The sequence below is a fragment of the Aspergillus undulatus genome (assembly GCF_047715775.1).
Source record: "Aspergillus undulatus strain CBS 261.88 unplaced genomic scaffold BDV17scaffold_71, whole genome shotgun sequence".
NCBI lineage: Eukaryota > Fungi > Ascomycota > Eurotiomycetes > Eurotiales > Aspergillaceae > Aspergillus > Aspergillus undulatus.
Window position 1 is genome coordinate 27,267 of NW_027396675.1, and position 12,022 is coordinate 39,288.

At 53.5% G+C, this 12,022-nt stretch overlaps 7 protein-coding genes across 7 annotated transcripts; 1 reads left to right on the forward strand and 6 right to left on the reverse strand.

The window, feature by feature from the left end:
- Nucleotides 1–253: 253 nt before the first annotated feature.
- On the reverse strand, nucleotides 254–1,381 carry BDV17DRAFT_284812 (tellurite-resistance/dicarboxylate transporter family protein; the record flags this gene model as incomplete). The annotated part of the gene is made up of 1 exon (XM_073760593.1): nucleotides 254–1,381. One exon carries the CDS (start codon nucleotides 1,379–1,381, stop codon nucleotides 254–256), a length of 1,128 nt encoding a protein of 375 aa, XP_073611086.1.
- Nucleotides 1,382–1,973: 592 nt separating this feature from the next.
- Nucleotides 1,974–3,404, forward strand: BDV17DRAFT_284813 (uncharacterized protein; the record flags this gene model as incomplete). The annotated part of the gene is made up of 4 exons (XM_073760594.1): nucleotides 1,974–2,305; nucleotides 2,369–2,465; nucleotides 2,577–2,674; nucleotides 2,717–3,404. The coding sequence occupies 4 exons, from the start codon at nucleotides 1,974–1,976 to the stop codon at nucleotides 3,402–3,404; spliced, it is 1,215 nt and encodes a 404-aa protein (XP_073611087.1).
- A 1,619-nt stretch (nucleotides 3,405–5,023) lies between these two features.
- On the reverse strand, nucleotides 5,024–6,205 carry BDV17DRAFT_295569 (uncharacterized protein; the record flags this gene model as incomplete). The annotated part of the gene is made up of 2 exons (XM_073763087.1): nucleotides 5,024–5,591; nucleotides 5,655–6,205. The coding sequence occupies 2 exons, from the start codon at nucleotides 6,203–6,205 to the stop codon at nucleotides 5,024–5,026; spliced, it is 1,119 nt and encodes a 372-aa protein (XP_073611088.1).
- BDV17DRAFT_275105 (uncharacterized protein) lies at nucleotides 5,967–7,071 on the reverse strand. The gene is made up of 2 exons (XM_073759176.1): nucleotides 6,955–7,071; nucleotides 5,967–6,903 (listed from the first exon to the last, which is right to left on the reverse strand). The coding sequence occupies exons 1-2, from the start codon at nucleotides 7,043–7,045 to the stop codon at nucleotides 6,548–6,550; spliced, it is 447 nt and encodes a 148-aa protein (XP_073611089.1). The 5' UTR covers nucleotides 7,046–7,071; the 3' UTR covers nucleotides 5,967–6,547.
- Nucleotides 7,072–7,369: 298 nt separating this feature from the next.
- On the reverse strand, nucleotides 7,370–8,606 carry BDV17DRAFT_284814 (putative malic acid transport protein; the record flags this gene model as incomplete). The annotated part of the gene is made up of 2 exons (XM_073760595.1): nucleotides 7,370–7,573; nucleotides 7,641–8,606. 2 exons carry the CDS (start codon nucleotides 8,604–8,606, stop codon nucleotides 7,370–7,372), a joined length of 1,170 nt encoding a protein of 389 aa, XP_073611090.1.
- A 114-nt stretch (nucleotides 8,607–8,720) lies between these two features.
- BDV17DRAFT_220079 (GFA family protein) lies at nucleotides 8,721–9,357 on the reverse strand. The gene has a single exon (XM_073755579.1). It carries the CDS (start codon nucleotides 9,282–9,284, stop codon nucleotides 8,835–8,837), a length of 450 nt encoding a protein of 149 aa, XP_073611091.1. The 5' UTR covers nucleotides 9,285–9,357; the 3' UTR covers nucleotides 8,721–8,834.
- A 384-nt stretch (nucleotides 9,358–9,741) lies between these two features.
- Nucleotides 9,742–11,827, reverse strand: BDV17DRAFT_301194 (inorganic phosphate transporter; the record flags this gene model as incomplete). Its single annotated transcript, XM_073764204.1, has 5 exons — nucleotides 11,583–11,827; nucleotides 11,010–11,528; nucleotides 10,213–10,942; nucleotides 9,982–10,153; nucleotides 9,742–9,921 (listed from the first exon to the last, which is right to left on the reverse strand). Exons 1-5 carry the CDS (start codon nucleotides 11,656–11,658, stop codon nucleotides 9,742–9,744), a joined length of 1,677 nt encoding a protein of 558 aa, XP_073611092.1. The 5' UTR covers nucleotides 11,659–11,827.
- Between the last annotated feature and the right edge of the window lie 195 nt (nucleotides 11,828–12,022).

Consider the following 12,022-nt stretch of genomic DNA (forward strand, 5'->3'; position numbering starts at 1 on the left):
TCTTCTGCCATCTTGGAGATTGAGAAGGATAATGCCAGTGTGCAGAAGGATGAGAAAAAGCGAAAGAGGTCGGCTGGGGACCGGGGGCAAGGCTTGTTAAGCAGCCTGTACCAAGGTTCGTCATACTGGGTCTGCCCTATCGCAGCGGCCAATCTACGGTCGAGTGGCGGATTAAGCATTATCAAGCTTCGGTAAAGCGGCTACAGAAAGCGGAATCTCGTCTAATTACATGATTGTTATTAGTTTTGCTTATCTACAGAACCCCATTCTTCCCCAGAACGGAGATGGTGGCGAGTAGCACCCCCAGCCAGACCGCGACCTGCAGCACCGTCATCACCGAGCTCACCCACAGCACGGCCTCCGATTGCAGGACCTGCCCGATTTTGATCGTCGCGATGACAAAGCCTGTGTTGGGGAAGACCATGCTCCAGTACGCCAGCGACATCGGCACTCCGCCGTCGCCGCCGAAGACGCGGAGAGGCGCGAGCATAGAAAGAACTGCAATGCTGAAGCAGGAGAAAGCCAATGTCCATAGCCAGATTGCCACGAGCGACGCAAGCACAACCGCTATCTGGCCGGTCGGTACTGCGACTGCGCCCTCGGTGGCAGAAGAAACGAAGTAGCCTGCAGGCCATTTCTCCACTCCCTCGTTGGCCATGCCAATCAAGGCCAGCGCGGTGAAGCTCCACGGCCCGACGGCGATAAACATCTCCGGTCGCTCGCTCAGCTTCGGTAGACCGCTCTTGTTCAGCCGGTAGAAATACTCGGCGTAGATGAACAGTGACATGGTCATCCCGAACCCCTGGAGCGTCAAGCCGCCGATGATGATCGGAATCGCCTGATCGTCGGGTTGGTTGGACGCAAGGACCGAGGCGATCGTGCCGCCTAGCATCGCAGGGAACGAAGGGAGCAGGCGAACGATCGCAAAGGGCTGGTCCCTGGCTACATGACGATGATAGAGGTACCAATTGTGGAAGACCGCCTGGAGGAGCGAGACGGCGACGTAGATCCAGAAGATAATGCGCAGAGCAGTCACCAGCCATGGGCCGCAGGCGCTGACTCCATAGCTGCTCGCCCCGAGGATGATAGTTGCGATAGCGAGAGGGCAAGTCCCGACGAAATGAGTCTCGTTTGCGCTCCGGAAGGATTCTTTCAGTGCCGACGAATCGGAGAGGAACCGCAGGCTCAGACAGAAGGTAATGGCGGAAAACAGAACCAAGTTGGAGATGTAGACGATTTTTCCGATTGTGAGGAGTCCCGTAAACTGATTGGGGGTGTTGTAGAGCAGCACGGCGATCCCCCCGGTGGCCATGGACATGGAATACCAGCCCCAGGTGACCTGGCACAGCCGATCGCGCAGGGAGATCTGTTTAGAGTTCATCGTCGCAGTCTATGCTGTCGAGGCAGGCAACCTCAGAGGCTATTATTCTCGCGATGAACCTTTTAAAAGGCCGCTGTCTGGTTTTGTGCCTGGACCCACTATGACTACATCATGATACCATTTTTAATCTGCATCCAGCCTTAAAAGACAGGTTCAGATGTCAAACAGACTCAAACAGACTCAAACAGACTCAAACAAGACTCAGGTTATATTACAAGGCAATGGTTTGCCCACTTGACCTCGATGGTGCTGACTCGTGACGGCACGGAGCCCTAATTGAGGCTAAAGTATCCAGGCAGGGAGTAGCCACGGAGTCCAACTGCCGCCCAAACTACTTCATACCTTGTGCTGAAAGAGAGCCAAGACGGCATTCTGGCAAACCGCTATGTTCCAACAAAGACTCGAGAGCATGGCTCGCGACGGCGCAGCTAGTGCGACTGTCATTTGTCAGTGCGCGAGCGATTTGGAATCAAGTCGATCAGGCCGCTGATCGTCTAAAGGAGAATTGCTTCTTTCAGCAATCAGCATATTTATTCTCCGTACGGCCAGTACCTCGCGCCGGCCATACACCCAACTATCTACTAACGACAGAATGGCAGCCTCCTTCCAGACCGCAAGGGTGTTGTTGCAGTCCAAGGACTCGGTCAAAAGGCGCTCAAAGGTCGGCACAGTCTTTGAGCGAAACATCGATGCAGTCGAGACATTCCATCTCGCTAGCAGCTCAGTCAATGCTCGCAATGGCCGACGCAATTTCCACCTAACAGTCCCCGCCAAGCTGCGCGTTGATCCAAAGTACGACGTCGACGTCGAACACGCCCGCAGTGCATGGATATCATTACGACAACGACACCCTGCTCTCGCATCCTTAATACACGGCTCGAAGCGGATATATCAGAAGTTCCAGCCGGGGCACATCCAGAGCTAGTTGAATCAGACATTTGTCGTTACTACTGTGGAGGACGAGTGGACGCCAGAGTTGCTGGACAGCTTACCGGCAACAGAGATGCCGGCCATGTACCTCTTACCAGAGCCGATGGTCTTTGCGCTGCGTACGTCTCACTACCTCATGGATGCATTGGGGGCAGTCACAATTCTCAACGACTTCCTGGACGGACTGAGCAAATCGATTACGAACACGACGAACGCCCGCGACTTTTTTGATGAGCGGCCAGAGAAGCTGGCATTCACCCTCTAGGAAGCCCGGTCGCTTCCTTCAGCCTCAATTTCTCAGCTTGCTCGGCTTTGGAATGTGCGACGCCGCTGGCTCTGGAATTACCCCACAGTGGGCGTCGTGTCGGATTAGGACTTGTTTCAATCGAGCCTGTCCTCGTGGAGGGAGCTCGAGTACATGCCGGCCTCTACGAAAGCACTGGTTGTCAAGGCAAGGAAGCACAATATGAGCGTGACGCACGTACTTCACGCCGGAGTTGCTTTCGCAGCAAAGGAATACGGCCCTTTCATGTTGACTCGAAACTACAACTCCGTCATCATCGTGGACCAGCGCCGCTGCCGCGCAGAGCAATTACAATCGCCAAGCCAGGCCCAGAATGGGATAGGGAATGAAACAGTCTCAGCCCAGCACGCCATGTGGCCGATATCAGTGCCCGTAACCAGTTTCTGGAAAACAGCAGAGGAATCCAAAACGGCGTACCAAGATGCCAGCAGCGATCCAGACCTACCCGCATTGATCGAGCCCACCTTCGCCGAAGTGCTCTCTCTATCAAGCACTCGCCCGCCACCCGATCGCCCGTCGTACAGCAGCACTCTGATCCTAGGCAGCTGTGACCGGATTGATGACTTTCTGGAGTCAACTTATGAGGGGCTCACCGTGGGCGACTTTTCCATTTCTGCGAGGTGCTCCGGTGAAGAGGTTGTTGTCTTGGTATGGACATACCAGGAGAAACTGAGGATTCGCGTCATGTTTAATGAGGGATCTCATAGTGCGAAGGGCATTGAGCGGTACTTGCACTTGGTCCAGGTAGCGCTTAGAAATGGGGTTGGGGTGTCGCCGACTAGTGATTGAGGTGGACTATATGATGGAAGACTAATGACTTGTATATACTTCATACTCTTATACGACGGTACATTTTGCTGTGATATGACTGACTCTGGTTTCCTATAATCAATGAGCACACTGATTGCTTCCTACGACAGAAACTGAAGTGCGTAACATCTGGGCGATGGTAGTACGTACTCCGGCAGGGGCCTACGTGATCTGCGAGCAAGACAAAGAGTCAATAGATAGTGGATCAAGGGCTCCCGTCGGGACGGAACCCCAGGCCACTTGGCATGCTTATCACCAACTAGCGGGGTGTGACAATGCAGAGGTGCTTGCTATCACAGTCTTGGCTTGATTATGATTCAGGGGTCTGACTCTAGTCTGTAGTCTGTACGAACGCTGCCAAGAGTCACAGACTCACAATTATATCGTTTCCAAGGGGTTGTACTCTGGAAGAGTGACCCTGATTTGGACTTTTCGATTATTCACCAACACTGACGGCCCTCTCTTGTTCCAATCTCATTACCTACATGGCCAGAGCATATAGGTGATCGGGTTTGATGAAGCCGTACTAACAATGCCTTCCCTTGGCATTATCATTTGATGTAGGAGTTAGCTAGTTCTTTGATAGCCCAGATATATCTGGATGAGATAAGGCTCGGAAAGGACGACTAATAGACCGAATCTGAAAGCGTTCATTTCACAATGAGGTCTTGGACAGCAGGTGACGGCCTCGTTGCAGCGAGAGGATGTTATGGTGCACTACGCAAACCTCGTCGTTACCTTCGTAAGTTCATCTGCTAGTATATTCTCCGAGAGATGGAGAAATAGATGAAAAAAACAGAACTAATAGGATTACACTCAGGGGCTTTCACGGCAGGGTATGAATCGACGATACCTGATAACCTCGGTGGACAAGGAAACGCTTGATAAATAGGGGGACTGGGCGGTTGTAATCGCAACGTGGAGCGACGTGCTGCTGACTGGTATATTCTGCCTACTTTGCAAAGGGACCGTGAGATCGAAGATCTGGTGAAGGGGACGATTGGCCAGTTTGGCACTGACGGCCTGGTGTCGTTTACACGGTTGGCAACCTTGGAAGAGATGGACCAATTTCCCATGGGTTACATTTCAGAACAACCAGACTCTTCCGAGAGGCCGGCCGCGCAGGAAAAGTGGGAATTGCCTTGTCAGTCATTTGCTAGGGGACTTTAATCACTATGGCGTGCCATTGTTTCGAGACACCGCGGGAGTTGTTGTACAGCCTCTGGCCTGCATATAGTAAAGACCCACCAGGCTTTTTAGCCACTTTTTATGGGCATGGTCATTAGCACGGCTAGTAAGCCCCGTGGGACTTGACTAGATGCAGGCCAGAGGCTGTATTAATAAGGATCTTGTCTACTTGACTCTGCTGTTGCGAAATCTTACTGCCGTCTATTGGTTATTGAACGCAAATCAGGCAAGATACAGATCACCACCCGCATGTATGTCCTCACTAGTATGTTTGCCGGGGTTCAGTTACGGAGCTCTACTGATACAGATGGCCGGGTTAGATATTGGAGGAGAAGAGAACAGTATCAGCCGTCGGAATCGCGCATGGGGTATCTATAGTATCTAGCTGGAAAGGGGTATATACATCGATCTCATGTCGCGTGAGGGTCGGGGTGAGAAGAGCTCGTATATGTCGGGAGTAATGGATGTGAGTCTTCGTATCTAGGGGGATTGCTGGTAACATCTGCATCAGAGTTGAAGGAAAAATGATGGACCTGTAATGGGAAGACAGCATTGTAGGACTTGACGCGGAGCCTGCGGTCGACGAGGCCCCCCGTTTCTCGATGGAAGGTATCCTCGCCCGTGATAACTTCCAGGTGCAGTTTATATCCCACTATGATCGCCAGTACGTCCTCGGCATGGTGGCCTCGGTACGACGCGCCGTCTATCGTCTCAACTGCAGTCGGAATATGGACTTCGAATGGTATCTCGATCACACCCCTCTCTTCATTAACTTCGTCGCTGGCAACCCAGCGCCCTTTCTCTCGTCCCGTGCATATCCGCCGTACATGCTTCTTATAAATGGTCGCTGCTCGATCGCGGCAGCCCAACTGAACAAGACTAATGGCTTCGTCAACACTCCACCGCAGCTCCTTTGCTACAGTGTACGTGACCTCGGACTGCCGGGCGCCTTTTCGGGCAGTTGACTCCGCTAGCCATCTGCAAGAATATAACGCCTTGCTCTTGCTGCACGACACCCGGTTTCATTGCGGAGTAACCCACAGTTCTGTGACTACCCTGTCGCCAGGGTATCGGCAAGTATGTAGGATTGACTTCGGCTGTACAAGGCGTTGAGTTGTCACCGGTTTTGTGCACCGCAAGGTTTGCGCCGACGAGGACGTAGTGGCCGTGACTGCATAGGATACCGTCCCCAAAGCCGTTTCTGCCGTCGCTGGGATATAACTGGGAATGGGCAGTACGAACTCGAACGTGCACTTGGACCGAGATTCGTCATTGGCGTTGGGAAAGGTCCAAAGCCTGCATTGTACAAGGGTTTCGGTCTGCGCGTCGGGTAGTCGGGCAATGCTAGGGAAAGGTAGGGCTGGGATAGGAATCGACTTTCGCTTGAGGGATGGAGAAATCGCGCTCTTCTTGTCCTTCTTGTACCATGATGTGACGCGCCACCTTGACTCCACGCATCGGATCAGCTCGATTTTGATTTCCTGGTCGGTGGAGGTGGAAGTTGAGGGAATGGATAATGAGCCAGATATCGACGTGTATGAGTCTTCAGCGGAGCCGAAGAGAAAGTGTATGTCTGGGACGGCCAGCTCCATGGTCAGTCAAGGCCATTTACTATCAATGAGAGCAGGGAGAGCCTTTTTGTAGGGTAATGAGGGGAATGAGATCTATATGCAGCCCCCCTCTCTTCATACTCGTCCACGCCATACGCTATTCCCAAAGAGGCAGCCAAGACGCTTAGCGTGAGAAAGTACGCTAGCCACATGGGGAGACGACCATGGACGCCTGGACGCCTGGGAGCCTGGAAGCCTGAGTGCCTGAATGCCTGAGTGCCTCAAGAGATCAAGGCATCTAGTTGCAAGCGTGTAATGGCCTCGACTTCCAAGCCCTACAAAAACGCCGTGCGTGACATATAGAACAAAGGTTGATGAAAGTAGCTAATACAGCAAGGAAACATCTTCATCCCCAATATTCTCCAGCCAATTCGCAAGAACCCCCTTGACTGAATCCGCCACTCCCTTAGCATAGCCCGGCCCTGGAATGCCCGTGGGGATCTTCGACTGATCCCCAGCTAGCCAGGCTACAGGCTCCCGGGCGCCAGACTGACCAGGACACGTCTCCTTTAGCTCATGCACGAACTCTTGGCTGAAGCCGCGACCGAAGATCACTCCGCGCGGAGGCTGGCTGTAGTTGCGGGTGCCGATCTCATGAGTAGTGGTCTGGGGACCGCGTCCGGCGAGGAGCAGCGGGATGTCGGCGATTGCTGCTTCCGGGGTGATGATGAAGTGGATGACTTGGCTGTTAGCTATCTAGGCTTATGTATATGGATTGAGAACTGGAATACCCTCGTATTCTGGACGGAGAAATTCTGAAACGGGCTTGCCGACGGTGAGAGTGCGGCCGCAGAGGACAACGGGGATGGGGAAGCGAGACATGCTGGAATGACAATGATGGTAATTTTGATGCTCCAGATCAAGGATACAGTTCGTGATATACCCCTCTCCAGTCGGTGGTCGGCAATGAGGGCCCCGATCTCGATGACAAATCGACGAAAAAGCTGACCTTTCCAAGACCGTCTGGACCCTTCCCAGCTGAACCAAACGGGATATTATTAACCTACTCGCCTGGACATAAGGCATCTCTCCCTCTGGCGACTGTACCGGCTGACGTAGGTAATGGTGGGTTGTTGTTGGGGGGGGGGAGGTGGATCCAGATATACGCATCGAAGCTCCTCTATTAACCATATAGATTATAAGATATTACACAGTCTGCTGCTCGCTTTTTGGAACCCTCCAGCCATTCTCCAGCCCAAGGATCTTCCCCGTTGCGATTCCCTTTAGAGTAAGGACGTTGACCACAATCCACATAACTACGAGCATCAGTAGTAGCGCTGTCGACCAGACATCAAATGCCGGCGAATCCATTAGCTTTCCCAACTGCACAGCTCCATTCGTGTATACCCCCTAAATCGTCCAGTTAGTGTCTGTTACTGCTACAATATGAGAAGAAAGAGATAGGATGGACACTCACCCACGGAAAAATAAGCGACCAAGCCGTCAGCGAAAACGAGACATTGCGCCACCCGCCCGACTGCACATACAGCGTATACCCAATACTCAGTATTGCAAAGAGCCACCAGAATGTCCCGAAGCCCCAAGCCAACAGTCCCGCAAACTCGCTTACCGCCGCGATTGGCGATGCCGCGGTTTCAGTGAGGAGTGTGCCCCGGTTATACTGGCCAAAGCTATGCTGGACCGCCATTCCGAGGACCTGCAAAGCTGTGGAGGCTTGGCCGAAGGGGCCACAGAGGACCATGTCCTGGTACGCTTTATCGTATTGCGGGTATATCTGGTCGAAATGGTGGTAGATTATGCAGGCGTCGATGCAGATTGCTAGGGCGATGCCCGTGCCGAGTTCCATGTATGAGACGATGATGGCGGGGACTTGCAAGCGCGCACTGAGGCTGCTGTTGTCGCAGATGATACCACCTCCAGCTGCGGATGTGAGAATTGAAATCACCGGGAGGAGGAATGATGGAGGGATATGTTCTATGCCGGATGGCTGCATTTTGAGCTGGGTGTATGGGACGGCTATGACGCCGAGGATGGAGAAGAAAGTCGAGATCCACCAGAGGACGTACGTGGCGAGCTCTGCACCTCCGGTATATTGGAGCGTTATCATCTGGATAATCGACGTGAATGCGATAGGCACGCTAGAGAGACACGACGCCTCGACGACATTCCGGCGGATTTCGCAGAGGACGTGTCGAGGGAAGAGGCAGACTCGGGTGATATAGATCCCCAGCGCTAGACCGAGCAGGACAATGGCGTAGATCCAGACGATTTTGGCGAGAATGGGCAGGGCTCCGAATTGGTAGTTGAGCTGGTGCAGGATAACGGCGACGATGCTCGTGCCTTGGGGGATGAGGAACCACGAGGAGGAGAAATTGTACACGGCCAATCCTCTTGGCCGTGCTGGGGGGGATTCGTCTGACATTTTGCTTGTATGTACAATGGAATTAGAGGTTTGGAGGATACTCTTGGCTGTGAAATGGCATTTCAGGAACAGCTTTGACGATGCGGTGATGTCATCCAGATCAACCCTATGACCCACCCTGGACGCGACATGACCCAATTTGCAGTATGGAGGAAAGGCAAGGACTGGTAAACAACAGAATGGGCCATGGTCCTGGTTAGATAGCACCAAACAAAAGGCTTAATATCATCAAACCTCAAGATCATCCGGCACAAGCCCTCTAAGCGACTCCGGCACACCCATATCCTGAGGCGCCCCATCCCCAATAACAAACCAACCAGGCTTCCTTTTGACAAAGATATGCCCTTCGACCTCGGCCGGTAAAGCGTCCACGAACTCTTCGTCAACCGTGACAGCAACAATCCCCACCTCATCCGGCTGCTTGTGGTATACCATACTAACGGGCGCATGGCAGACACCACAGACCGTTCTCGTCGCGAAAGAGGACAGTTTCAACTCTTTTAGCTCGTCATCTTGCGTCCACTCTAGATGTTCCTTCTCCACGTTGGTAAATGGCGCAAAGGGTGCTCCATGGATGAGCTGGCAGGTGCGACAGTAGCAGTATGATAGGCCGTAGAGGGGACCCGTTAGACGGTAGCGTGTTGCGCCGCAATGACAGCCGCCGGTTATGGCGGACATTTTTAGTTCTTTAGTATTTTGAACTTGGTCTAAAGTGGAGAAAGTAGAGAAAGTGAGGACCTAGGTAGAAGAGAGGTTTGGTGTGGGCGTTGGAGTGGCGGGTGAAGTTGGGGTGAGGGTTTATATCTCCAATGACGTCACTGGGACGGCTTCTGCTGCAGTTCGTATCTGCACGCTGGGGTGACTCAAGAGCAGAGCAGCTTGATAGGCATTCCAAGTCGGCATTAAGCTCGGCTCTTGAGGACAGAAATCACTGTGGACCATGTTAATATCTTGAGCAAGTCCCTCGAGGTGAGCCCAAACCCATTCGTCCTCTTGACTCTTGTACCTCCTAGTGCCGGGAATCCTACATTTATTTCATACGGCTTGCGGACGCTGGTCCAAGAGGCGCCATTAAGTCCTTCATACTATCATAGCTCGTACACGGCAATCATTACAAGATAGTATATACAGTCAGTCATGTCGGCCACCTTGGAGCATTCAATATCAACCCCATCAGTAGCCCTGAAATCAACGCGGTCACCGGCACCGTAATAACCCAGCCAAAGTAGATCCACCCGACGAGTCGCAGGTTAATGCAGCGCCAATCGCCGTTGGCTATCCCGACGCCGATGGATGCCCCCGCGATGCATTGCGTCTGGAAAGTCAGTACTCCAAGTAGATCATTGAATGCACAACCGGGGGTGAAGTGACGTACCGTCGACACCGGAAGCCTTAACCGGGTGGCTATCAGGATGGTCATGGCACTGCTCAGCTCCATGCAGAACCCGCGCGACGGCGACATGAGGGTTAAGCGGTTGCCTAGGTTGCGCATGAGGTGGTATCCGTAGGTCATCAAGCCGAGCACGATAGCACCGCCGCCGAAGCATCTAGGCACGTATTCAATCAGTGAAATCCTCGATTCCTGCCCCATCGTGAGCACACTTACAACACCCATTCCGGCACCGGCACTTCGCTGTCCGGGATCTCCCCCTTCTGCCAAACAAGATATGTCGTCGCGAAAGGCGCAATCGCATTCGCAACGTCGTTGGCGCCGTGGACGAAAGACGCCGTGGCGGCCGTCAAGATCTGCAGTGAACTGTACATATACTCGGCGCGATTATCATAGCGTGAAGCGCGCGCATGCATGTCCTGGATGTCCCACGTTAGTACAGTCTGCCTTTTCTGCGCCTGGATGACATCCTGCTCGAGACCGTGATACATCACTCGCTGGATGGACCACCATAATACGGGCCAACTGTTCCACGGTCCTGGCGGACGAGGCGGGACACCTTCGGCTGGTGGCGCCGCAGTTCCCTCCAATCGTTCAGGATCATTATACCCATTTGTCGACTGGATCGACTGAAGTAGACTTTCCGAAGCCCTCAAGCACTTGAGCTCCTCCTGCGTGAGGTGTCCACGATAGTAGTCCTTGATATTCAGGCTATTTCGGCCGGGAGGCGGGGGATTGGGGAGTGGTTGCGAGAGGATATACGGGCCGCGCCAGGCATGATACCATTTCAACTGCCAGTCTTCGTTCATGACGCGGCGCCAGAGCCAGGGGAGGAGGAAGATGATCTGCAGGATCGTGCAGCCGGTTGCGACGGTGACGACGGTGACGGAGACTTGCATTGCGGTGAGTTGGACGTCGAGCTGGATTCCCTTCCATACGATGAGCACTGGATTGTCAGCTATATCCATGGCCCAACGGTGTGGGAATGGGAGGAGGGCAAGCGCAGCACTTACTAGTTAACCCAGCAATCGTGATAAACGAGTAAATCGGAATCGAGAACAGCGCCCGATGCACAGCATACTTGCTCGAGAGCACAAAATGCTTCGTTATCAGAAACATAATCGCGCCCAGCCCGCCCGCAATACCAGGCGCAATGCCCCAAGCCGCAAAGACCTGCGCAACGCCATGCCATCCCCAATGAACCCTATGAATCCCCACACTCGCGGTCCCAGCGCCAACCAAGCCACCGATGATCGAATGCGTCGTGCTAACCGGTAGCCCGAAACGAGTCGCAATAGTCAGGAACGTAGACGATCCGATAATAGCACACATCATGGCGAGCATGAGCACGGCAGGCTCAGAGGCGTAGAGTTGCGGATCGATGATCCTTTCGCGCACGGTCTCGGCCACCCTCGAGCCTACGCTCACGGACCCGGCAAACTCCATGCAGGCGGCGATGACCATCGCCTGCTTGAGGGTCAGGGTCCGCGAAGAGACCGAGGAGGCAAAGGAGTTGGCTACATCGTTGGCGCCTGGGCCGTCAGTACCTCTGCGTCATGGAAAGGCAAATCGGGACAGGTAGGTACCTATATTCCACGCATCCAAGAAAGCGAAGATAGTAGTCACCGCAAAGATGTAGTCATATTGATGAAGGACGGCCATAGATTAGAGAAGGAGTGTAATGAGCTGAAAAGGCCCAGGCAGATAAGCCTATGGTCAGGGCACAGACATGTCCGCAGAGGCAGAACTGGGGCAGAGTGGATGACAGCGGGAGCTCGACATGACATGACGGGCGATGAGAATTAATATGGAGCCGATGGGGACTGCCATCTGACTACTGGGTCACTGACTGGGGAGATTGTACGATACGAAGGTAGATTGCGCAGCCGCAGAGGAGCAGTTCTTGTCGTGTGGATTCTGGACAGGAACAGCCCCCACGTGCGATAGTTCAGGGCTCACAGTGGCTGCAGGGGTGCAGGAATGCTTCACACAAGAGGCTGGGCACACACTCGACTCACACGTGGGC

Coding starts and splice junctions, on each gene's coding strand:
- BDV17DRAFT_275105 (XM_073759176.1), bottom strand. CDS start 7,045: ATGTCTCGCTTCCCCATCCCCGTTGTCCTCTGCGGCCGCACTCTCACC. Junction 6,904..6,954: donor TCTCCGTCCAGAATACGAGG/GTATTCCAGTTC, acceptor CTAACAGCCAAG/TCATCCACTTCATCATCACC.
- BDV17DRAFT_220079 (XM_073755579.1), bottom strand. CDS start 9,284: ATGTCCGCCATAACCGGCGGCTGTCATTGCGGCGCAACACGCTACCGT.